At 48.5% G+C, this 25065-nt stretch overlaps 4 protein-coding genes across 5 annotated transcripts in view; all 4 read left to right on the forward strand.

Annotated features, from left to right (window-relative positions):
- Positions 1–5369, forward strand: part of SNAPC4 (small nuclear RNA activating complex polypeptide 4) — a 38987-nt gene extending 33618 nt beyond the window's left edge. The window contains 4 exon segments of the mRNA XM_087944035.1: positions 1726–1750; positions 2363–3303; positions 3305–4015; positions 4308–5369. Of these exon segments, the coding sequence (XP_087800161.1) occupies positions 1726–1750; positions 2363–3303; positions 3305–4015; positions 4308–4400 (1770 nt within the window). The 3' untranslated portion in view covers positions 4401–5369.
- LOC148129439 (uncharacterized) overlaps positions 1–14912 on the forward strand; it is a 102322-nt gene extending 87410 nt beyond the window's left edge. The window contains exon 2 of one of the 2 annotated variants that reach the window (XM_087944018.1): positions 12767–14912. In XM_087944018.1, coding sequence (XP_087800144.1) covers positions 12767–14161 — 1395 coding nt within the window. In that variant the 3' untranslated portion in view covers positions 14162–14912. Of the gene's footprint in view, positions 1–12456 lie in introns of those variants that run through there. The other variant, XM_087944019.1, reaches the window with a different exon arrangement.
- Positions 5893–9308, forward strand: LOC113427399 (uncharacterized). Its single transcript, XM_026689892.2, has one exon. The coding sequence runs from the start codon at positions 6364–6366 to the stop codon at positions 7849–7851; it is 1488 nt and encodes a 495-aa protein (XP_026545677.2). The 5' UTR covers positions 5893–6363; the 3' UTR covers positions 7852–9308.
- Positions 14913–16337: 1425 nt separating the features above from the next.
- LOC148129440 (uncharacterized) lies at positions 16338–24912 on the forward strand. Its single transcript, XM_087944263.1, is given in 4 exon segments — positions 16338–17847; positions 20579–20781; positions 20783–21306; positions 24257–24912. Coding segments are annotated over 4 exon segments (2622 nt in total). The 5' UTR covers positions 16338–16608.
- Positions 24913–25065: the final 153 nt, after the last annotated feature.

The raw sequence follows: 25065 nt of genomic DNA on the forward strand, positions 1-25065 counted from the left end.
GCCCTGGAGAGCTGGAATCTCGGCTCACCGTCGGCTTCTTTGGCAGCAGCAGGGGGGCTTGGGGGCTTTTCCTCTTGGCAAAGGAGAAGAGGCGTCTGGCCAGCGAGGTGGGGAAAGGGGTTGCTCCAGGGCTCGGGGGCGGGGCTGCAAATTTTTGAACCAAATTTTTGAACCACTGGCTGGGTAGGCGTGGCCGGTTGGTCATGTGACTGAGTGGGTGATGTCACTCATCACACCCACCTCTCGGCCACTTGCCTCAAAGGAACAGGTAGGATTCAGGCGGGTTGGGACGAATCCCATCTCTGGCTGGCCCTACCCCCGCCTAGTTTTGGGCCATTTTCAGGCCGTTTTCGGGCCATTATCAGGGCATTTTTCAGACCGTTTTAAGACGGATTCTGGCTGGAAAAATGGTCCCAAAAATGGCCTGAAAAAAGCCCCCCAAAAAAGGCTATTTTTCAGGCTCTTTTCTGGCTGTTTTTCCAGGCCATTTTCAGGTTGTTTTTTGGGCTGTTTTCAGGCCGTTTTCTGCCCAAAAAACAGCCAAAAATGGCCCCAAAAACAGGCGGGGCCAGAGCCAGCTAGTGTTCTGATTTGCTGGTTCTCCAAACCGCACAGAATCAGAACAAGGCATTTGGGAAAACCTGTCTGAACCTGCAGCAACCCACCTCTGCTGCAGGTCCCTTCGATTAAAGAGTGCCATCTGTTAGGGCCTGGAAAGTGCCCACAGTTCAGTCTCGGGGCCTGCCCTCTGCAGGTCCATACAGTTCCCATGCGGAAAACTTCCCAAAACTGTGAAAAAACTGGGTTTGTTTCTCTAAATCCAATTTAAGGAGTTAATTCAAGCTGAGCTTTTGGTCCTGCAGGCTGGTGTAAGGAAGGAAAGGGAGGGGAGGGGAAAGGAGGGGAGGGGAAGGGGAAGGAAGGAAGGAAGGAAGGAAGGAAGGAAGGAAGAAAGAAAGAAAGAAAGAAAGAAAGAAAGAAAGAAAGAAAGAAAGAAAGAAAGAGAAAGAAAGAAAGAAAGAAAGAAAGAAAGAAAGAAAGAAAGAAAGAAAGAAAGAAAGAAAGAAAGAAAGAAAGAAAGAAAGAAAAAGAAAGAAAGAAAGAAAGAAAGAGTTCCTTCCCAGGCGGTCACCTTCCTGCTCGCTTTAATTCAGAGCACCCGTTGTCAGTAATTTTTCCCCTGCAAGGGGACAACTCCTGTTCATTTGGGTCTCCTTTTCCGGGAGAGATTTGAGGCGTGGAGCGGGTGGGGCGGGGGAAGAGGCTGTTAGGATTCCAGCAATCACTCTAATTAAATCATGAGCCTCGAGCCAAACTTCAAAGAGATTCGAAGAATTCATTAGGAGCGACATATTGGCATGACCTGGATGTAGCCATTCTGAGACACGTAATTCACTGTCACCCTTGACCCCGGTTTTCCCCCACCTCTCTGGGTGTACCATAATTCATATTCTCCAACAAAAGACATCCATAGCCGAGCGTCATCCATCATGTTCTCCAACTGGAGTTTTGCGTGGCAGAAACTCCAGCCGCTTAGTTACGATCTTTGCAAGGCCTGCATGGAAACTGCTGCCCTGCTCTTTCAAACTCTTGTCGTTCCCCCCCCCCCCCCCACACACCTTTCTGTTGGCAGCTATAAAGCGGGCATAGAAAATGTTTTATGAGTTGACAGGGATTAGATTTAACCTGCCAATCACTGAAGCTGGTTCTTTTTTTCCTTCACAGCCCTCGTCTTCACAGGATGCCAAAGGTGTGTGTCTCCTCTTGTTTTTTTGCTCCCAGTTTCCCGGTCGAGCTGGCGGTGGGAGGGTGCTGTTTTCCAGGGCTACTTTGCAGTCCTTGCCAGGTCCAAGTGCCAATCTGTGGGCACGGGGCGAGAGCGGATGCCAGGGCCAAGAAAGGTCACCAACCTGGGCGTAAGAGGGGATACTCAGGACCTGTGCTCAAATCTCAGGCTGCTGTCCGAGGCCTTGCCTTGCCTTGGATCTCACTGTGGCTCCTGCCTGGATGCTTCCCACCGGTCATCCCGAGTAGCAGGAGCAGATGCCTGAAGGTGAAATTGAGCCAACAGAGGGTTCTAGTCCAGTGGCAGGCTGAGATTCCAGAGCCAAAGGGCTGCCCCCTTGGAGGATTGGGACTCTGTGAAGCCAGACCCTGGCAGGTGATGGAAGGACGGAGGGAGGAGAGGCTGTAACAGGGGTCAGGCAGTTACTCCAATTAAACCGTGAGCCTTGAGCAGAGTTGACAACAGGGTTGTGTCCTGTCTCCAAATGACGCAGCTGGAGGGGAGGGCTTTGGGCTTTTTTTTAGTAGAGTTGCTGCAAAGATTCCAAATTTGAGCTTCTGCTTTATTTCTGCCCAGCTCAGCTCGGCCAGCCAGCAGCTAGCAGCCAGCCCAGCAAGAAGCTGATTCCTCTGAAGGCTAAAGAGGGGCCTGTCCCCCCCAACACATGGAAGGCCCGCTCACCACCCGGCGTGGCCCCCAAGCCGAAAACCGTCTCGGAGCTGCTGCGGGAGAAGAGGCTGCGCGAGCAGTCGGCCAGGAAGGGCGCCCAGAAGAGGGTCTTCCTCGCCCCTCAGCTGCTCCTCTCGACCTCTGTCGTGGTCCCACAGACCAGGGGTCCCATCGCCCCCTTGGCCAACTGCCCTAACGCTCCCGCGGCCAGCCAGGCGTCCCCCAGGCTTCCTCCTGCTTCGCCTTCCGTGCCTGGAAGAGACTCGGCCTCTCCCACAGACCTGGCGGGGGCCTCTCGGGAGAGGACCCTTCCCTGCAACGGGGACAAGGACGAGGCCGCTGGAGGAGAAGGCAGAGACAGCAACCAAGATCCTGCTGGGCCTCCTGCTAACGTGAACCCCGTCCTGGCAGAGGCCCTTGGCCCCACTCCGGCCTCTGGTGCTTTACCTCCCCTCCTGCCTACGTTGGTAGCTGCCCACTCGCAGCCCACTGCCATTGCCCAGCCCACCCTGCCCATCAGCTGGGTGCTGACCCCTCAGGGCCTTCTCCCGGTCACTTTGCTGACCCTCCCCAGCCAAGGAAAGCCACTGGCCAGTGGCCCTCCGACGAATCCCAGCCAGCCTGCAGAGACCTCAGTCCAGATCCCCACCCCAGCTATGGGGGATCCGGTGGTAGAGGGATCCCCAATGCAAGCGGGCCATCCTGGCTGCCCCCAGAGTGATGCAGGACCTCGGCTGGCAGATGTTCCCCCCTCCTCCTCCTCCTTCGCCACTTCTTGGAAACTCCACAGAAGTGGGATGCCCTCCGTCCCCTGCTGGTGCGGGGGCGCCTTCCTTGCCTTGCACTGCCTTTGGAGGGACGGCGGCCAGCCCCCCCAATTCAGAGGCTTTGCCCCCACCCCATCCGAATCGAGGCCCAGCCACGCAAGAGGTCCCCTCCGACCCGGCCCTGCAGGCCTGCCCCACGCCAGGTCCACCCCAGGAGGGCGCTGCTTCCCCACTTTCTCGCCTCCTTTCCCTCGAGGCGGAGACGGCCGTGAAGGCGTGGGCCAAGGAGAGCCGGGAGGGGGGGGCTCCCTTGCTGGGAAGGGGCCTGCCTTATCTGCCCCCGTTTCTGTGCAGCTTGAAAACCCTCTCGGCGCTGCTGCTGAATAAACCGTCCCTGGAGCAGAGCGCTGCCTCTCTCCTGGACCCCGAAGGGCAGCGGGAGGAGCCCAGCCAGCCGGACCTGGAGGCCTTGAGGCAGGCGGTGCACCAGAAGCTCCAGGACAACCCTGCCTATCAGCTCCTGAGAGAACGGTTCTTGGCGGCCTTTAGTTTCCCAGCTGCTCTGGCCGCGCTGCCCCCTCCCAGGGTGGCCACGACCCTCTCGGGGGGCAGGTGGTGGGAGAGCAGCCAGGGAGAAGATTCCAGCTCATCTTTGGAAGAGGAGGAGGAGGAAGGAGAAGAGGAGGAAGAAGAAGAGGGGCAGGAAGGAGAAGAGGGGGAGGCTGAGAGAGAACCCCAAGGAGCAACCAGAGATGGCCCTGCTGAAACAATGGAGGCCAGCGAGGAACTGGAGGTAATCTTGCTGGTGGGAATCCTTAAAAGGGGGATTTTAGTGCTTTTTTCTATGTAGACCTGTGGTATCTTACCACAAATACGCAATTTAAGAGCCATGGTGGCCCAGTGGTCAGAGTGCAGTACTGCAGGCTACTTCTGCTGACTGCCAGCTGCCTGCAGTTTGGCAGATCGAATCTCCACCGGGCTCAAGGTTGACTCGGCCTTCCATCCTTCCGAGGTGGGCGTGCAAGCAATATGCCAGACCCAGGAATCCCTCTGTAGGGTACAATTGAATCTTGTCTTCTTTTCAGGAGCCTGGAACATATGTCGACTTGGACCACAGCAGCCCAGGCAGGATCCGGAGAAGCCGGCGCCTCCAGAAAAGGGGGAGGATCCATCTGTGACGGCAGCAGCCCCTTTGGTTCCATTAGTCTCTCTATTCCTAAACTCCAGTGTGTGTGTTTCTGGGGCCCTCCTGTGTTTGGCCTGGAAATGAAACCCCCAAACCCAGCGAGGGGTCGAGTTTTTTGGGGTGGCAAAGTTCTACCTCTGGCATCTTTGCTACTGGGTAGATTTTGACAATTATGAGCAGCATCTCCTGTCTTAGGAGGCAGGGAAATTGCCTTCCTCACTTCTAAAGCTGCCTTCCCCAATCTGGCGTAACCAACAGAGGCTAGGATTGCGGTTTTCGGAATTCCCCAGCCGGCATGGTCAACACTGAGAATTCTGGGACTTTGGCAGATGGAAACTTGAGGAAATTGGCACGAGTCCTAGTTGTCCAACTGCATTGTGAACATTGCACTGTCTGGCAAACCAAAACGCCCTTTTTGCTCTTATTTGTGACAGCAGGACAGTCCCGACATGCTAGATCTGGTGTTAAGCCTTGATAAAGGTATGTGTTGTTGGGGCAGGTCGCTTTTTTTGTGTTTTGTTAACCAAAGGGTGGAACCAAGTCCTTCGTGTAAGCGCTGAGACACAATTCTGCAACCCATAGGATTTTTGCTACAACTCCCCCCTTCTTCCAGGCCTGAGCTGCTTCTCCCAAGACCATTTGCATCAACTCCCAGTGATGGGAGTGACCTTCCAGGAAAGGAGAAGCAGGAAGTGATTGGCCGTAGCTATGTTGACTTGGATTCTTGAAAGAAGCTATTTGGGTTATATGGACTGTTTCTCATTTTGGGGAAAGGAAGAAAACGTAGCTGTGCTTCTAAGACATCGGGGTCAGTTGAATCCCTGCGCAGACCTGTGTGTGAGCAAGCAAACCATGGGCTCCCACAATTGGAATAGCAGCTGCTTTGAACACATTTTTTTTATTTTTTTACTCGATTCCGAGTGGAATTTGTCTCTTTTGCATTAAAATGCTTTGTGTTTCACAAGGCTGGGTTTTATTTCTGACCGTCTGGTAGGAGAAACGTTAGCAGGAGAAGCTTTGCACGTGTGAAAGGCAGGATAAGTAGTCCTGCTCACCCAAATTGGCCAGGAACAGAATAACAGAATTGGAAGGGACCTCAGAGGTCTTCTAGTCTAACCCCCTGCCCAAGCAGGAGACCATTTCAGACACATGGGGGGATCCACAGGTGGGTGGGTGGGTAACCAGGTGGGGGCAGGGGGTGCCGGGGGAGGGGGCGGGGAGGCAGAGGAAGGGCACGGGAAACGCCCCCCCCCTTTCTGCTCCCCCTCCTAAGGCGTTTTACAGGGGGGGGAGGTAGTCCGGGCGTTGGGAAGGCGGGGCTTCCTGTCAGAGTATCCCCTCAACCGCCGCCCCGCCCCGAAAGGAGACCCCGGGCTTGGCGCGGCCGACAAGGCCCGTAGAGGGGCGGAGCTAAGGTAGGGGGAGGAGCCAAGACCCGGAGCAGAGCCAGGAGACGGAGCGAGAAAGGGCGGGATCACGCGGGCGGCAGCCAATGGGAGGGTGCAGAGGGCACACGTATGCAAATACGAACGGCGTGAAAGCCCAGAAATCCCACATTCGGAAAAATCGAAGAAGACTTAAAGAAGGCGCTGGGCGGGTCTTCACGGAAAGGAGGCGGCGATTGGGAGGTCTGGCCTCACTTCCGGAACCAGAGAGCTGACGGAAGGAACGGTGCGCTTCGGAGGCGGAGAAACCGGATGCAAGTAGATCGCGGGGCCTGCTGGGAGTCGCGGGAGACGGGGGGCGGGGTCATGCCCGTCTGGGGCCTCCCTGAAGGCCCGTGAGAGGCGGAGGCTTCGGCCGGGCCTCCCCTGCGGGGAAGGGGACGCAGCCGCGACCCGCCTCTATTTCTCCCCTTGCAGGAGCACAGAGGAGCCCGGCAGAGGAAAGAAGGAGGCGCCGCTCGAGAGGAGGAGGCTGGAAAAGGCCGGCAGTCTCCGGGGCTGCAGGAGGGAATGAGTCGAAGGGGACTCCGGGAAAGGCGGCTGCCCGGAGGGCGATGCGGGGAGAAGGAAACGGGCGGAAACCCCGACACGGGCCTGGAGGGCGGAGAGACCTTCGAAAGACCCGGGAATCCCCAGAGAATCCAGGAGGGAGGAAAGAAGTATCAGTGCCCAGAATGTGAAAAATCCTTCAAAACAAATTCACATCTTCAGAGCCATCTAAGGATCCACCCAAAAGACCAACCATTTAAATGCCTGGAGTGTGGAAAAAGCTTCAATCATAGAGGCAACTTTGATAGACATCAAAGAATCCACTCAGGAGAAAAGCCTCATAAATGCCCGGAGTGTGGAAAGAGCTTCAGTCAGTTGGGAAACCTTTCTAGACATCAAAGGGTCCATTCCAGAGAAAAGCCATACAAATGCCTGGAGTGTGGAAAGAGATTCCATCTGAAGGAATACCTTTATAGACATCAACAAAGGATCCACTCGGAGGAGACACTGAATAAATGCCTGGAGGGTGGAGGGTCCTTCGGAAGACCTGGGAATCATCCCCAGAGGATCCAGGAGGGAGAAGAGAAATATCAGTGCCCACAATGCGAAAAATCCTTCAAAAGAAATGGAGATCTTGAAAGGCATCTAAGAATCCACTTATTTGGAAACCCATTTCAATGCTTTGAGTGTGGAAAGAACTTCAATCGGACAAGAGATCTTACACAACATCAAAGAATCCACACAGGAGAGAAACCTTATAAGTGCCTGGAGTGTGAAAAGAGCTTCTGTCATAGCAGCAGCCTTCATAAACATCGAAGGATCCACTCAGAAGAGAAACTAAATAAATCCCTGGAGGGCGGAGGGTCCTTCCGAAGAGCCAGGAGGCCCCAAAGGATGCAGGAGGGAGGAAAAAAATACAAATGCCCGGAATGTGAAAAATCCTTCAAAAGAAATGGACATCTTCAAGGCCATCTAAGCATCCATTCAGGAGAAAAGAAATACGAATGCCCAGAATGTGAAAAATCCTTCAGAACAAAAGATCTTCTTCAAAGCCATCTAAAAATCCACACGGGAGAAAAACCTTATAAATGCTTTGAGTGTGGAAAGAGCTTCCCTCACAGGAGCAGCCATGATAGACATCAAAGAGTCCACACAGGAGAAAAACCTTATAAATGCTTTGAGTGTGGAAAGAGCTTCAGTCAGACGAGCAGCCTTAATGCACATCAAAGAATCCACACAGGAGAAAAACCTCATAAATGCTTGGAGTGTGGAAAGAACTTTGGTCATAGCAGCATCCTTTATAGACACCAAAGGATCCACTCAGGAGAGAAACCTTATAAGTGCCTGGAGTGTGGAAAGAACTTTGGTCATAGCAGCAGCCTTAGTAAACATCAAGTAATTCATTTACAAGAACACTACGATTGCTGGGAATGTGAAAAAGGCTTCAAAACCATTCAAATCCTTGAAAAACATCTAAGAATCCACTCAGTAGAACAAATGAACAAGTGACCTTCTTCAAAGCTATCTAAGAAATCCACTCAGGAGAGAACCCTAATAAATGCCTGGCGTGTGGAAAAAGATTCAGTCAGACAAGCAGCTGTTACGCACATCAAAGAATTCACATGGGAGAAAAATGTCATAAATGTCTGACATGAGGAAAAACCTTTGGTAATGAGACCATCCTCTATGAACATCAAAGGATCCACTCAGGAGAGAAACCCTATAAATGCCTGGAGTGTGGAAAGAGCTTCTGTCACAGGAGCATCCTCTACAAGCATCAAAGAATCCACATGGGAGAAAAACCTTTTAAGTGTCTGCAATGTGGGAAGAGCTTCAACATAAGAGGTTCTCTGTAGAGACATCAAAGGATCCACTCAGAAGAGAAACCGAATAAATGCCAGGAGGGCAGAGGGTTCTAGGAAGACCCAGGAGTCCCCAAAGGATCCAGGAGGGAGAAAGGAAGTATCAACGCCCAGACTGTAAAAAAATCCTTCAAAAGAAATAACCATCTTCAAAACCATCTAGGAATCCACACGGGAGAAAAACCTTATAAATGCCTGGAGTGTGGAAAGAGCTTCAGTCACACGAGCATCCTTTATGCACATAAAAGAATCCACACGGGAGAAAAACCTTATCAGTGTCTGAAATGTAGGAAGAGCTTCAGTCGGAGAGGTTCTCTCTATAGACATCAAATGCTTCACACGAGAAAACAATATCAGGGCCTGGAGTATGGAAAGAGTTTCTGTGAGAGTGGAAGTCTTTATAACCGTCAAAGGATCCACATGGGAGAATAACCAGATAGAGTTAGTCCTTGATTTACAGCAGTTCATTTAGTGACTGTTCAAAGTTACAATGGCACTGAAAACAGTGACTTATGGCTGTTTTTCACACTTATGTCACATGATCACAATTCAGACGTTGGTAAACTGACTCCTATTTATGATGGTTGCAGTGTTCCGGGATCATTTGGTCACCTTTTGTGACCTTCCTACAAGCAAAACCACTTAAGATTCACTTAACTGTGTTACAGTTACAGTGATTTACATAATTGGCAAGAAAGGTCATAAAATCCACTTAAATGTTTCACTGAGCAAGAAAAATTTGTGGCTGAATTGTAGTTGTAAATCGAGGGCTACCTGCAAATACCTGGAATGTGGTAAGAGATTCAATTCACAGCAAACCCGTAATTCACATCAAAGACTCCACAGAGGAGAAAAACCGTATAAATGTCGTGAGTGAGAAGCGCTTCCTTCTGTATCGAAGGATTCACATGGGGAAAAAACAATAAACTTGTCTGAGTGTGGAATGACTTTCGGTCATGATGTATGTCTGAGTAGATTAGAATTCTTTATTGGTCAAGTGTGATTGGACACAAGGAATTTGTCTTTGGTGCATAAACTTCATTGTACATAATGGCTATAAGTGATAATCATGATCATAGTAATAAAAATACAAATCAAATTAAATACTTTATTTGGTCAAGTGTAATTAGATGTGCAAGGAATATGTCTCCAGTGCAGAAGGTCTCGGTGTACATGCACAGCAACAGAATAACAATAATAATTGGAAAGTACCTTGGAGGTCTTGTGCTCCAATCTTGTGATCCTATACCATTCCAGACAAGTTCAGTCTCTTATGAAAAGCCTCCCGGAATGGAGCACTCACAACTTCTGAAGGCAAGCTGTTCCACTGATTAATTGTTTTCACTCGTAGGAAGTTGGCAGAGAGCATTGGCACTTATGATCAACGTTAGACTTCCAGCTGGCTTTCCCATTGACTTCTGGAAATGATCATGATGTGCATGGCATCACGGCAAATTTCAATCCCACAGGAATGATAGGTCCTCTATTTCAATCCCACAGGAATGATAGGTCCTCTATTTTTGTCTTAGAAGAAACAGTTGCACCTTACGATTCAGGAGTTGCTACTGGAACGTTCTGAGGAAACTTACCAATTTCCGTTGTCCCCACAGGTCTTTCCATGTGCCTGGAAATTAGGGAGTTTTCTCCTGGGTTAATTCTTCCCTTGAAAATAAGACTTGCCCCTTCTGTACTTTTTGGCACACTCCATCCTTCCATACAGAGAATAAACTGCACTCTTGATTATTAATGAGCCAACTCACCCTTTTCTCTCCTTTTTGCCTCCAACCTGATCCAGTGCTACCTTTATTCCCTCTTTAGCAATTCAAGTTATGGACACCACAGGTTTCTTGTATTTCCTTGTAACTTTCGTATTTTTATCATAACCTTGTAATATAGAAAGTTTCTAGATGCTTGTAACTTTACAACTGTCTGATAAGGGACTTTCTCAGGCTGAATAATAAAGGACTTTTTCGGTTGCACTTGCTAGAAGTTTCAGTTGATCATAATTGTATTTTTTTTTCACAACAGAAGCTTGTGAGGCTCATGACGCTTTTCCCCCATGCAAGCATTCTTTTAGTACAATGCTCATTTCAATGCAGCCCCATGCAGTTAATGTGGTTCTCCGGCACCCTCATCCTGGCTTTGCTTGTCGTTTTTCATTTCTTCTCTTGGAATTGAGAAAAAATTTCCTACCAGTGAGGACAATTAACCAGTGGGACAGCTTGCCTCCACAAACCATCACTGGAGGAGGTTTTAAAGAAGAGACTGGACAGTCACTTGTCTTGAGATGGTATGGGTTCTCCTGCTTGAGCAGGGGGCTGGACTAGAAGACCTCCAAGGTCCCTTCAAAATTTTCTTTGCTCCATGTAGAGTTGTAATTGCAGGAATGTCTTTATCTTGGATGGCAAACCTGAGAGAAAAGAATGTTTCCAAGCAAATACAACTCAGGCAAACAAAGTTACTCATCTAAAGGAAGATTACAGAGAGGAAGTAAACATATGTTGGACTTTGACTAGAGATCATTAATTGTGTTAGTTACTATGCTGAACAATAACGAAAGTCAAGCAGAAACCAAAGTTAACCAATGTTAGAGGATTACTAAAAATGTGTATAAATGCAAGACTAGATTCCAATAAAGATCATCATGAATCAGTTGATCATGATCAAACACCTCGACTGCCTCGTTATTACAACAGCTCCAGAAGGTAGGACAAGAAACAATGGTTTAAATTACAGGGATTTGACTTTAGATTACTATTATGGCAACTAGCAGAGGTGGCTGTCCTGGGAGGAATGAGAGGCCTTGTGGGAATCTGGATGTCCATCAGGAATGTTGGATTCTCAACTGGGCAGCTGTGGACAAGATCCCTGCCGGATACTTGTCCAAGGGCTACAGTTGAGGGCTGCTGTGACACAGGGTCCAGCCCTCCCTCCGCCCTGCCTAGTCAGTGCTGCTGTGCAGACTTGCTATAGGCTACCTGCACAAAAAGGAAAACCACCCAATCCTGCTGGTAATTGAAGTTCAAAATTCGAGAGAATTTCTCTCCGTCCTTAAACTTGGCACCATTTAACAATACTTTGGGGTTCAGAAAAATGTGTCTGCACCTAAGCAGAAATAATGGAGGGAGCTCACCTGGGATGATGGAACAAAACAACAGCATGGCAGCACAAAGGGAATGTGATGGGATGTTGACCTGAGGCTGTATAAATGAGACTTTGTGAAGCGTCCCTAGAAAGAGGCACTTGACACCCAACAATCGACCTTTTGTGCAAAAACATGAGAAGTGGGCAGCTTTAGTGATTGGTCTGGCGCCTCCTATAGACATTTGCCTGGCATTGATGCAAAAGGTGGAGCAGGTGAGGTTTGATAGGCCACCTGTCATCTCCATGGGAATTCTGATGGCTTTATGACCTCATCCATGCAGGCTAAACTGCCAGTTACTGTCAGTTATCAGAGTGAAGGTGCCTTCCAAGAGGCAGGTTGGTTTCAGAAGGCTCCTGGACTTGGGGAAGTCTTTCCTCTATTGGTAGCTAATATATCAGAGTTGTATTCAAAAGTGAAAATGCCTATTTGGCCCTTTCCTGGAGAGGGAAGCAGGAAGAAAATGAGAACAGCGCAACCACTAAACAAACCATAAGAATAAAAGAAATAGCAAAACGGTCCTTTTGCTGAAGCAAGAGTAAAACTGAATCAACAGTAATCGTGGTTATTGTTTTTGCAGTTGAGGGGCTGCCCTACCTCGCAGGGTTGATTAATGGGGAAGCCATGATCGAATCCTGGAAAGTGTCCTAGGAAGAGACTCACCTGGGAGGTGGGGAAGGGGTTCCTTTTGATGGCTCCCCAGGTGTGATCTGCCCCCCCACCGAAGGGACACCCTCACAGCTGTATTTGCTTGGCCTGCTCAGCTTGGCTGCTCTTAACTCGGGTTACTTTTGCTTTGCAGTCGGCCCGTGAGGCCAGCGGGGGTTCAGGATGCGCAAAGCCAGGAGTGGGAAGCGTGTTGCGTGGACGGGGCCTCGGGCCCCACCGAGTCCTCTTTCAGGTCCTTTCAGTTCCCCTCTTCCCCAGTGGAGGGCCTGGGGCAACGATGTCTCTCTCGGCTTCCGTACTTCTGCCAGATGCAAGGATGGCACTGGGGGTTGGGGCTGCGCTCCCACCTGCTACAAAGACAAGCCCCCCGCCCCCCCCTTCCACTCTGGGCCTCCGTCTCGCCAAGAGCCGCGGGGCTTTTCCATCCGAAACCTCCAGAAAGCGCACGTTCGAGGAGACCTAAACGATGCGCTGCCTAGAGAGGAAGGGGCGGCGATTGGGAGGTCTCGCCCCACTTCCGGAATCAGAGAGCTGACGGAAGGAGCGGTGCGGTTCGGACACAGAGAAACCGGATGCAAATAGAGCGCGGGGCCTGCTTGGAAGTTACGGGAGACGGTGAAGGCCTCGGCCTGGGCTTCTCCTGTGGGGCAGGGGATGCAGCCGTGACCCGCTTCTCTTTCTCCCCCTCAGGAGGACGGAGGGGCCCGGCGGCGGAAGGAAGGAAGGAGGCTCCGCCCGAAAAGAAGAGGAGGAGAGCGGGCCGCGCGGAGCAGCCCTGCACGGTCCCGGCGCGGCTTCCCCGGGAGACGGCGGGGAAAGGCCGGGAGGCTCCTGGGCTGAAGGAGGGATGAGTCCAGGGGGAGCCCCGGAAAGGGGTCCGCCTGGAGGGCGATGCGGGGAGGAGGAAACGGGCAGAGACCCCGAGACGGGCCTGGAGGGCGGAGAGTCCCTCGGAAGAGCCGGGAATCCCCAGATCATCCAGGAGGGAGGAAAGAAATATCAGTGCCCGGAATGTGAAAAGTCCTTCAAGACAAATGGATATTTTCAAAAGCATCTAAACATCCACACAGAGAAGAAATTTCAATGCCCGGAATGTGAGAAATCCTTCATAATCAATAGACATTTTGAAAACCACCTAAAAATCCACTCATTTGGCAACCCACATAAATGCTTTGAGTGTGGAAAGAATTTTAATAACAGAGCAGATCTTAAGGTACATCAAAGGATCCACACAGGAGAAAAACCTCATAAATGCCTTGAGTGTGGAGAGAACTTCAGACATAGCAGCACCCTTTACACACACCAAAGAATCCACACAGGAGAAAAACCTCATGAATGCAAAGAGTGTGGAGAGAGCTTCAGACATAGCAGCGCCCTTCACACACACCAAAGAATCCACACAGGAGAAAAACGTCATGAATGCAAAGAGTGTGGAGAGAGCTTCAGACATAGCAGCGCCCTTCACACACACCAAAGAATCCACACAGGAGAAAAACGTCATGAATGCAAAGAGTGTGGAAAGAGCTTCAGTAATAGGTACAGCCTTAATGTACATCAAAGGATCCACTCCGGAGAAAAACCTCATAAATGCAAAGAGTGTGGAAAGAGCTTCAGACATAGCAGCGCCCTTTACACACACCAAAGAATCCACACAGGAGAAAAACCTCATGAATGCAAAGAGTGTGGAAAGAGCTTCAGACATAGCAGCGCCCTTCACACACACCAAAGAATCCACACAGGAGAAAAACTTCATGAATGCAAAGAGTGTGGAAAGTGCTTCCGTAAAAGGTACAGCCTTAATGTACATCAAAGGATCCACTCCGGAGAAAAACTTCATAAATGCCTTGAGTGTGGAAAGAGCTTCAGACATCGCAGCGCCCTTTACGCACACCAAAGAATCCACACAGGAGAAAAACCTCATGAATGCAAAGTGTGTGGAAAGAGCTTCCGCCTGTTGGGAAGCCTTTCTAGACATCAAAGTAGCCACACCGGAAAGAAGCCATACAAATGCCTGGACTGTGGAAAGAGCTTCCGAGTGAAGGAATACCTTTATAGACATCATCAAAGGATCCACAAGAGACAAAAGGAAGCACAAATGCCCAGCACAAATCCTTCCAAAAAAATGGAGATCTTCAAAGGCATATAAGAGTCTACACAGTGGGACCTGAGGTCCCGTTCACACAACACGTTTCCCACTCCTGGCATTGTGCATCCTGAGCCCCCGCTGGTGTCACAGGCTGACTGCAAGCAAGGTTAATCCCAGTTAAAAGAAGCCAAGCTGAGCAGGCCATGCAAATACAGCCGTGAGGGCTTCCCTTCCTGGGTGACGCATCTCTGGGGGGGGGGGGGAATCACATGGGGATCCGTATTGGAGATTGTGCTGTAAACTGATCTTAATGTCCATATTTTGGATTTCTTTGGACTGGGATAGAGTTATGACAGCAAATAATATCTAAGGATGCTACCCTATTTTGGGGGATTCGTTTTAGGATTTTAATCATAAAATTATAGGTATTTATAATAATTCCTTTGTAAATGTTTAGATTTGTTTGCTTCAAGGTGAATGATTAATTTTTAGACTTTGACGTTTATGCTTTTTATTGATCAAACCCCAATGGACTGTCTTTGATCTTAATAAAGGTTTGATCAGATAACCTTTATTGTCAAGCTTTCCTGTGAACAAAACTGGTACCCATTAAAAAATGGGATTCTGATATGATGTCAGATCCGTGTATCTGTCATTTCTTCAATGGAAGAAGAAAAGGGGGAGGGGAGGGTGATAAAGAAATCCTTTCTTGATGTAACCTGAATATATTTAATCTTATATTAAATTTGTATAACCCACACATGATACAATGGAGGGAGAAAAGCCAGATGGCCAGAACTATCACCTCTGAGAGGCACAGCCAGGAGATGAGAAGATCATAAAAATTCCACAGTGAGATGTGTCCTGGGAATCTGGAAAAGTTCATTATAAAAGGGGTGGAGGGAAATTAGGTATGTCCTGGGAAACTGAAAAAGAGTTCCTTACAAAAGGGGTGGGGAGGAATTAACATACTGGCTTTTGTTTCACTAAATACACATCGAGATAAGGGGAGGGGTTCTAAACTCCCTTATGTATGCCTGAGAGACCTCAGACGCTGCTTTGAACTCCTACAGGAATTGTCTCATCTCGATAAAGGATTCCTTTTGATATGTTTGGATACGTTTTCAGAAGTTCATTCTAGTTGAGTGAATGGGGAAAGTTCTGTAGCCTGACATGCCGGCTTTCCAGAATATACATGTACCCATACACATACATATGCTACACACAGACACAAACACACACTTCTCTCAGCCCCTTAATCACAGCCCAAAGTTCTTCAGTGGGATGAGATAGTTTATCTTTGAGAATTGTCATATTTATATCTTCTGTGGGTTCCAATTTGGGAGCTATTTTGGAATATTTTTAAAGTGCTGTAGAGATAGTCCTTGAACTTATAATTATTTGCTTAATGACTGATTGAAGTTCTAGCAGCACTGAAAAAAGTGACCTTGACCAGTTTCCACACTTACGACCGTTCCAGCATGCCCAGGGTCATGTGATCAAAATTCAGGCAACGGGCGCGTATTTGTGATGGCTGCACTGTGCCAGGGTCACGTTGTTTGTCACCTTCCCAGCTGGCATCCGACAAAGTCACTGTAGAATATGACCGGTCCATTATGGCCAAAAATGGGGTGCAGCAACTGTCAACAACAGAAACGTCTCGCTCAATTCTGATTGTGGATCCGGTACTCCCTGTACAGTTTGGGGGCAATATATCCCATCGCCACGAACAATCACCGCCAAATACATCCCAGCGACAGTAAGCAGGATTGAGTCAGCCCGGCCCTCCCCACCCCCACCTCATGTCTCACCCCTCCTTTCCGTCTCCTTTCTGAAGGGCCCCTTTGGAAACCCACCGCAGAGGGGAAAATCCTCTCCAATGTTGCCCCCTTCATATAGGCGCCCCAGGCAAAGTTTTCCTCCCGTCTTTCGTAACCAGAAACACGCGGGAGCCCCGCCCACAGTTGCGTCATCAGACGAGCGACGGGAAGAGGTGGGGGGTTAGGCGCCCCAGACAAAGTTTTCCTCCCGTCTTTCGTAACCAGAAACACGCGGGAGCCCCGCCCACAGTTGCGTCATCAGACGAGCGACGGGAAGAGGTGGGGGGTTAGGCGCCCCAGACAAAGTTTTCCTCCCGTCTTTCGTAACCGGAGAAACACGCGTAAGCCCCGCCCACAGTTGCGTCATCAGACGAGCGACGGAGAGAGGTGGGAGGTTAGGCGACGGAAGTGACTGGAGGCAGGTAGGCCGCGAGGGCTGCTGGGAGTCGCCCTCTGAGAGACTCTGCTTCGGCCTGGGCCTCTCGTGCGGGGAAAAGGGCGCAGCCGTGACTCGCCTCTCTTTCTTCCCCTCAGGAGGACGGAGGAGCCCGGCGGCGGAAGGAAGGAGGCTCCGCCCGAGAGGAGGAGGAGGAGAGCGGGCCGCGCGGAGCAGCCCTGCACGGTCCCGGCGCGGCTTCCCCGGGAGACGGCGGGGAAAGGCTGGGAGGCTCCTCGGCTGAAGGAGGGATGAGTCCAGGGAGAGCCCCGGAAAGGGGGCCGCCTGGAGGGCGATGCGGGGAGGAGGAAACGGGCAGAGACCCCGAGACGGGCCTGGAGGGCGGAGAGTCCCTCGGAAGACCCGGGAATCCCCAGATCATCCAGGAGGGAGGAAAGAAATATCAGTGCCCAGAATGTGAAAAGTCCTTCAAGACAAATGGATATTTTCAAAAGCATCTAAACATCCACACAGAGAAGAAATTTCAATGCCCGGAATGTGAGAAATCCTTCATAATCAGTAGACATTTTGAAAACCACCTAAAAATCCACTCATTTGGCAACCCACATAAATGCTTTGCGTGTGGAAAGAATTTTAATAACAGAGCAGATCTTAATCAACATGAAATAATCCACACAGGAGAAAAACCTCATAAATGCCTTGAGTGTGGAAAGAGCTTCAGTCAGAGTAGCACCCTTTACACACACCAAAGAATCCACACAGGAGAAAAACTTCATGAATGCAAAGAGTGTGGAGAGAACTTCAGACATAGCAGCACCCTTTACACACACCAAAGAATCCACACAGGAGAAAAACGTCATGAATGCAAAGAGTGTGGAGAGAGTTTCAGACGTAGCAGCACCCTTTACACACACCAAAGAATCCACACAGGAGAAAAACCTCATGAATGCAAAGAGTGTGGAAAGAGCTTCAGACATAGCAGCGCCCTTCACACACACCAAAGAATCCACACAGGAGAAAAACGTCATGAATGCAAAGAGTGTGGAAAGAGCTTCAGTAATAGGTACAAACTTAATGTACATCAAAGGATCCACTCCGGAGAAAAAGCTCATAAATGCAAAGAGTGTGGAAAGAGCTTCAGACATAGCAGCACCCTTTACACACACCAAAGAATCCACACTGGAGAAAAACGTCATGAATGCAAAGAGTGTGGAAAGAGCTTCAGTAATAGGTACAACCTTAATGTACATCAAAGGATCCACACAGGAGAAAAACCTCATAAATGCCTTGAGTGTGGAAAGAGCTTCAGTCAGAGTAGCACCCTTTACAAACACCAAAGAATCCACACAGGAGAAAAACCTCATGAATGCAAAGAGTGTGGAAAGAGCTTCAGCCTGTTGACAAGCCTTTCTAGACATCAAAGTAGCCACACCGGAAAGAAGCCATACAAATGCCTGGATTGTGGAAAGAGCTTCAGTCTGAAGGAATACCTTTATAGACATCATCAAAGGATCCACAAGAGACAAAAGGAAGCACAAATGCCCAGAATGTGAAAAATCCTTCCAAAAAAATGGAGATCTTCAAAGGCATATAAGAGTCTACACAGGACCTGAAAGAGGACTCGGTGGGACCTGAGGTCCCGTTCACACAACACGTTTCCCACTCCTGGCTTTGCGCATCCTGAGGCCCCGCTGGTGTCACAGGCTGACTGCAAGCAAGGTTAATCCCAGTTAAAAGAAGCCAAGCTGAGCAGGCCATGCAAATACAGCCGTGAGGGCTTCCCTTCCTGGGTGACGCATCTCGGGGGGGATCACATGGGGATCCGTATTGGAGATTGTGCTGTAAACTGATCTTAATGTCCATATTTTGGATTTCTTTGGACTGGGATAGAGTTATGACAGCAAATAATATCTAAGGATGCTACCCTATTTTTGGGGATTCGTTTTAGGATTTTAATCATAAAATTATAGGTATTTATAATAATTCCTTTGTAAATGTTTAGATTTGTTTGCTTCAAGGTGAATGATTAATTTTTAGACTTTGACGTTTATGCTTTTTATTGATCAAACCCCAATGGACTGTCTTTGATCTTAATAAAGGTTTGATCAGATAACCTTTATTGTCAAGCTTTCCTGTGAACAAAACTGGTACCCATTAAAAAATGGGATTCTGATATGATGTCAGATCCGTGTATCTGTCATTTCTTCAATGGAAGAAGAAAAGGGGAAGGGGAGGGTGATAAAGAAATCCTTTCTTGATGTAACCTGAATATATTTAATCTTATATTAAATTTGTATAACCCACACATGATACAATGGAGGGAGAAAAGCCAGATGGCCAGAACTATCACCTCTGAGAGGCACAGCCAGGAGATGAGAAGATCATAAAAATTCCACAGTGAGATGTGTCCTGGGAATCTGGAAAAGTTCATTATAAAAGGGGTGGGGGGAAATTAGGTATGTCCTGGGAAACTGAAAAAGAGTTCCTTACAAAAGGGGTGGGGAGGAATTAACATACTGGCTTTTGTTTCACTAAATACACATCGAGATAAGGGGAGGGGTTCTAAACTCCCTTATGTATGCCTGAGGGACCTCAGACGCTGCTTTGAACTCCTACAGGAATTGTCTCATCTCGATAAAGGATTCCTTTTGATATGTTTGGATACGTTTTCAGAAGTTCATTCTAGTTGAGTGAATGGGGAAAGTTCTGTAGCCTGACATGCCTGCTTTCGAGAATATACATGTACCCATACACATACATATGCTACACAAAGACACAAACACACACTTCTCTCAGCCCCTTAATCACAGCCCAAAGTTCTTCAGTGGGATGAGATAGTTTATCTTTTAATTTGAGAATTGTCATATTTATATCTTCTGTGGGTTCCAATTTGGCAGCTATTTTGGAATATTGTTAAAGTGCTGTAGAGATAGTCCTTGAACTTATAATTATTTGCTTAATGACTGATTGAAGTTCTAGCAGCACTGAAAAAAGTGACCTTGACCAGTTTCCACACTTACGACCGTTCCAGCATGCCCAGGGTCATGTGATCAAAATTCAGGCAACGGGCATGTATTTGTGATGGCTGCACTGTGCCAGGGTCACGTTGTTTGTCACCTTCCCAGCTGGCATCCGACAAAGTCACTGTAGAATATGACCGGTCCATTATGGCCAAAAATGGGGTGCAGCAACTGTCAACAACAGAAACGTCTCGCTCAATTCTGATTGTGGATCCGGTACTCCCTGTACAGTTTGGGGGCAATATATCCCATCGCCACGAACAATCACCGCCAAATACATCCCAGCCACAGTAAGCAGGATTGAGTCACCCAGGCACCCCCGCCCCCCACATCTCATGTCTCACCCCTCCTTTCCGTCTCCTTTCTGAAGGGCCCCTTTGGAAACCCACCGCAGAGGGGAAAATCCTCTCCAAGGTTGCCCCCTTCATATAGGCGCCCCAGGCAAAGTTTTCCTCCCGTCTTTCGTAACCGGAGAAACACGCGGGAGCCCCGCCCACAGTTGCGTCATCAGACGAGCGACGGAAGAGGTGGGGGTTAGGCGCCCCAGGCAGTTTCCTCCCGTCTTTCGTAACCGAAATGCAGCGCGAGGGCGCCCCAATTTGCGTCATCAGACGAGCGACGGAGAGAGGTGGGGGGTTAGGCGACGGAAGTGACTGGAGGCAGGTAGGCCGCGAGGGCTGCTGGGAGTCGCCCTCTGAGAGACTCTGCTTCGGCCTGGGCCTCCCCTGCGGGGAAAAGGGCGCAGCCGTGACTCGCCTCTCTTTCTTCCCCTCAGGAGGACGGAGGAGCCCGGCGGCGGAAGGAAGGAGGCTCCGCCCGAGAGGAGGAGGAGGAGAGCGGGCCGCGCGGAGCAGCCCTGCACGGTCCCGGCGCGGCTTCCCCGGGAGACGGCGGGGAAAGGCCGGGAGGCTCCTCGGCTGAAGGAGGGATGAGTCCAGGGAGAGCCCCGGAAAGGGGGCCGCCTGGAGGGCGATGCGGGGAGGAGGAAACGGGCAGAGACCCCGAGACGGGCCTGGAGGGCGGAGAGTCCCTCGGAAGACCCGGGAATCCCCAGAGCATCCAGGAAGGAGGAAAGAAATATCAGTGCCCGGAATGTGAAAAGTCCTTCAAGACAAATGGATATTTTCAAAAGCATCTAAACATCCACACAGAGAAGAAATTTCAATGCCCGGAATGTGAGAAATCCTTCATAATCAGTAGACATTTTGAAAACCACCTAAAAATCCACTCATTTGGCAACCCACATAAATGCTTTGAGTGTGGAAAGAATTTTAATAACAGAGCAGATCTTAAGGTACATCAAAGGATCCACACAGGAGAAAAACTTCATAAATGCCTTGAGTGTGGAAAGAGCTTCGGACATAGGAGCACCCTTTACACACACCAAAGAATCCACACAGGAGAAAAACTTCATGAATGCAAAGAGTGTGGAAAGAGCTTCAGTAAAGTACACCCTTAATGTACATCAAAGGATCCACTCCGGAGAAAAACTTCATAAATGCCTTGAGTGTGGAAAGAGCTTCAGACATCGCAGCACCCTTTACACACACCAAAGAATCCACACAGGAGAAAAACCTCATGAATGCAAAGAGTGTGGAAAGTGCTTCCGTAATAGGTACTACCTTAATGTACATCAAAGGATCCACTCCGGAGAAAAACTTCATAAATGCCTTGAGTGTGGAAAGAGCTTCAGAGATAGCAGCACCCTTTACACACACCAAAGAATCCACACAGAAGAAAAACGTCATGTATGCAAAGAGTGTGGAAAGTGCTTCCGTAATAGGTACAACCTTAATGAACATCAAAGGATCCACTCCGGAGAAAAACCTCATAAATGCAAAGAGTGTGGAAAGAGCTTCAGACACAGCAGCACCCTTTACGCACACCAAAGAATCCACACAGGAGAAAAACCTCATGAATGCAAAGTGTGTGGAATGAGCTTTAGTCATAGGAAAAGCCTTTCTAGACATCAAAGGATCCATTTGGAGGAGAAACCAAATAAATGCCTGGAGGGCAGCAAGACCATCGGAAGACTCTTGAATCCCCAAAGGATCCAAGAGGGGGAAAAGAAATATCAATGCCCAGAATATGAAAAATCCTTCAAAACAAATCAACAACTGCAAAGGCATATAACAGTCCACAAAGGAGAAAGTAATACCAATGCCCAGAATGTGACATTTTTATTGTACATGCTAGATCAGGGGTGTCAAACTCAGTTTCATTGAGGGCTGCATCAGGGTTGTATTTAACCTCGGTGGGGCCAGGATGTGTGTGTTTATGGCTGGGGATAGTGGCTCCAGAGCGCTGCTGGAGGCTGCTGGCCTGTGGGAGGTATGGCAATGGTTCAAAAAAAGGGAGCCCAAAATGAGATGGATCTTTGAGAATATTTTGAACTTTCTTAAGGCAGCGGGAGCTCTAAAGCTCTTCCAAAGAGGGGAGAGGGCAACCAATGATCTTCTGGGCAATGACCTTAACCCTCTGGAGTGCTGTTTTATCTGCCACTGTACAATTGGCAAACCATACAGAGGTGCAGTAAAGATACTCCGTCTGGTGCAGCGGTAGAAGGTCATCAGCAGTTTTCCATTCAGTTGTTTCCTTAGAAGTCTCGGGTAGTATAATCTCTGCTGGGCCCTTTTGATCAGGGCTGCAGTGTGAGCACCCCAAGTCAGTGAGGTTCTCAGGGTGTTTTTAGACATATGTAGGAAGTTCCCTTGTCAGCTAACAGAACAAACAAGCTGGAAGGGACCTAGAAGGTCTTCTAGTCTAACCCGCTGCTCATGCACGAGGCCTTATTGTCTCAAAGGAGCTTTTCAAGAGGCAACCGGACTTCATTTTTCGTTGAAGAGTTTCACTTCTCATCCAAGCAGCTTCACCAGTTGTGACATCTCCAGTCAGAGCTGAAAAAGCTTCTAGGATGAGGAGCGAAACGCCTTCAAGGGGAAACCAATAAAGACTAGCTGCCTCTTGAAAAAGCACCTTTGGGACAACCCTGACCTGATAGATGACGGAGACTCTCCAGAGACATCCAGGAGGCCTTGTAGTCTTCCAGACACCTGGGAACATGCTGTGTTTGCTTGGAGGTTCTTTCTTGGCTTCTATGTTGTTTTTCTGCTTTTATTGAAGCGTGTGCTTGTAGAAATGTCATGCATGCATACATTCCCCACGCTTGAAATAATGCATTAAATTCTAGGGGACCAAGAAGCCGAAGCCTGGGGGCTAATTGGGTAGCCAGTTGGGAGTGGGGGCCAACAACTTCTCCTCTGTAATTCTCTGCCCCTATTTTAGGCAATGAGCCCTGATTCTGGGGCCAGAAGTAGGGAAGCAATGGGGAAGAGTGGCTTGCAAAGGCCACAAGCACTCCTGGCAGCTGTTCATATGGCTCTTGGTGAGACAGGCCCAGAGTGGAAGTAATGGGGGGAGGGGCTTGTTTTTGTAGCAGGTGGGAGAGCAGCCCCAACCCCCAGTGCCATCCTGGCAGCTGGCAGAAGTACGGAAGCCCAAGAGAGACATCGTTGCCCCAGGCCCTCCACTGGGGAAGAGGGGAACTGGGTCATTGCCTGAAAGGACCTAAAAGAGGACTCGGACCTGAGGCCCCGTTCACACAACACGTTTCCCACTCCTGGCTTTGCGCATCCTGAGCCCCCGCTGGCGTCACAGGCTGATTGCAAGCAAGGTTAATCCCAGTTAAGAGCAGCCAAGCCGAGCAGGCCATGCAAATACAGCCCTGAGGGCTTCCCTTCCCTTCTGTATTGGAGATTGTGCTGTAAACTGATCTTAATGTCCATATTTTCCAATATTTTGGATTTCTTTGGACTGGGATAGAGTTATGACAGCAAATAATATCTAAGGATCCTACCCTATTTTTGGCATTCGTTTTAGGTTTTTAATCATAAAATTGTAGGTATTTGTAAATATTTAGATTTGTTTCCTTCAAGGTGAATGATTAATTTTTAGACTTTGACGTTTATGCTTTTTGATTGATCAAACCCCAATGGACTGTCTTTGATCTTAATAAAGGTTTGATCAGATAACCTTTATTGTCAAGCTTTCCTGTGAACAAACTGGTACCCATTAAAAAATGGGATTCTGATAACGATGTCAGATCCGTGTATCTGTCATTTCTTCAGTGGAAGAAGAAAAGGTAAGGAGGCTGATAAAGAAACCTTTTCTTGATGTAACCTGAATATATTTAATCTTATATTAAATTTGTATAACCCACACATGATACAATGGAGGGAGAAAAGCCAGATGGCCAGAACTATCACCTCTGAGAGGCACAGCCAGGAGATGAGAAGATCATAAAAATTCCAGTGAGATGTGTCCTGGGAATCTCTGGAAAAGTTTGTTCTAAAAAGGGGGTGGGGGGAATTAACATACTGGCTTTTGTTTCACTAAATGCACATGGAGATAAGGGGAGGGGTTCTAAACTCCCTTATGTATGCCTGAGAGACCTCAGACGCTGCTTTGAACTCCTACAGGAATTGTCTCATCTCGATAAAGGATTCCTTTTGATATGTTTGGATACGTTTTCAGAAGTTCATTCTAGTTGAGTGAATGGGGAAAGTTCTGTAGCCTGACATGCCGGCTTTCCAGAATATACATGTACCCATACACATACATATGCTACACACAGACACACACGCACACTAATCACAGCCCCTTAATCACAGCCCAAAGTTCTTCAGTGGGATGAGATAGTTTATCTTTGAGAATTGTCATATTTATATCTTCTGTGGGTTCCAATTTGGGAGCTATTTTGGAATATTTTTAAAGTGCTGTAGAGATAGTCCTTGAACTTATAATTATTTGGTTAATGACTGATTGAAGTTCTAGCAGCACTGAAAAAAGTGACCTTGACCAGTTTCCACACTTACGACCGTTCCAGCATGCTTCAGACATAGCAGCACCCTTTACACACACCAAAGAATCCACACAGGAGAAAAACTTCATGAATGCAAAGAGTGTGGAGAGAGCTTCAGACATAGCAGCACCCTTTATACACACCAAAGAATCCACTCCGGAGAAAAACCTCATAAATGCCTTGAGTTTGGAAAGAGCTTCAGACATAGCAGCACCCTTTACACACACCAAAGAATCCACACAGGAGAAAAACTTCATGAATGCAAAGAGTGTGGAAAGTGCTTCCATAATAGGTACAACCTTAATGTACATCAAAGGATCCACACAGGAGAAAAACCTCATAAATGCCTTGAGTTTGGAAAGAGCTTCAGACATAGCAGCACCCTTTACACACACCAAAGAATCCACACAGGAGAAAAACTTCATGAATGCAAAGAGTGTGGAAAGTGCTTCCATAATAGGTACAACCTTAATGTACATCAAAGGATCCACACAGGAGAAAAACCTCATAAATGCCTTGAGTGTGGAAAGAGCTTCAGTCAGAGTAGCACCCTTTACACACACCAAAGAATCCACACAGGAGAAAAACTTCATGAATGCAAAGAGTGTGGAGAGGCTTCAGACATAGCAGCGCCCTTCACACACACCAAAGAATCCACACAGGAGAAAAACGTCATGAATGCAAAGAGTATGTACCGTATATACCGAGTATAAGTCGACCGAATATAAGCAGAGGCACCTAATTTTACACAAAAACTGGGAAAACTTATTGACTCGAGTATAAGCCGAGGTGGGAAATGCAGCAGCTACTGGTAAATTTCAAAAATAAAAATAATTAATTTGGGAAAGCGATCTCACTATCATGAA

This window comes from Notechis scutatus, chromosome 15 (genome assembly GCF_049901735.1).
Source record: "Notechis scutatus isolate UNSWTSFEM ecotype Mainland chromosome 15, rNotScu1.2, whole genome shotgun sequence".
Lineage (NCBI taxonomy): Eukaryota > Metazoa > Chordata > Lepidosauria > Squamata > Elapidae > Notechis > Notechis scutatus.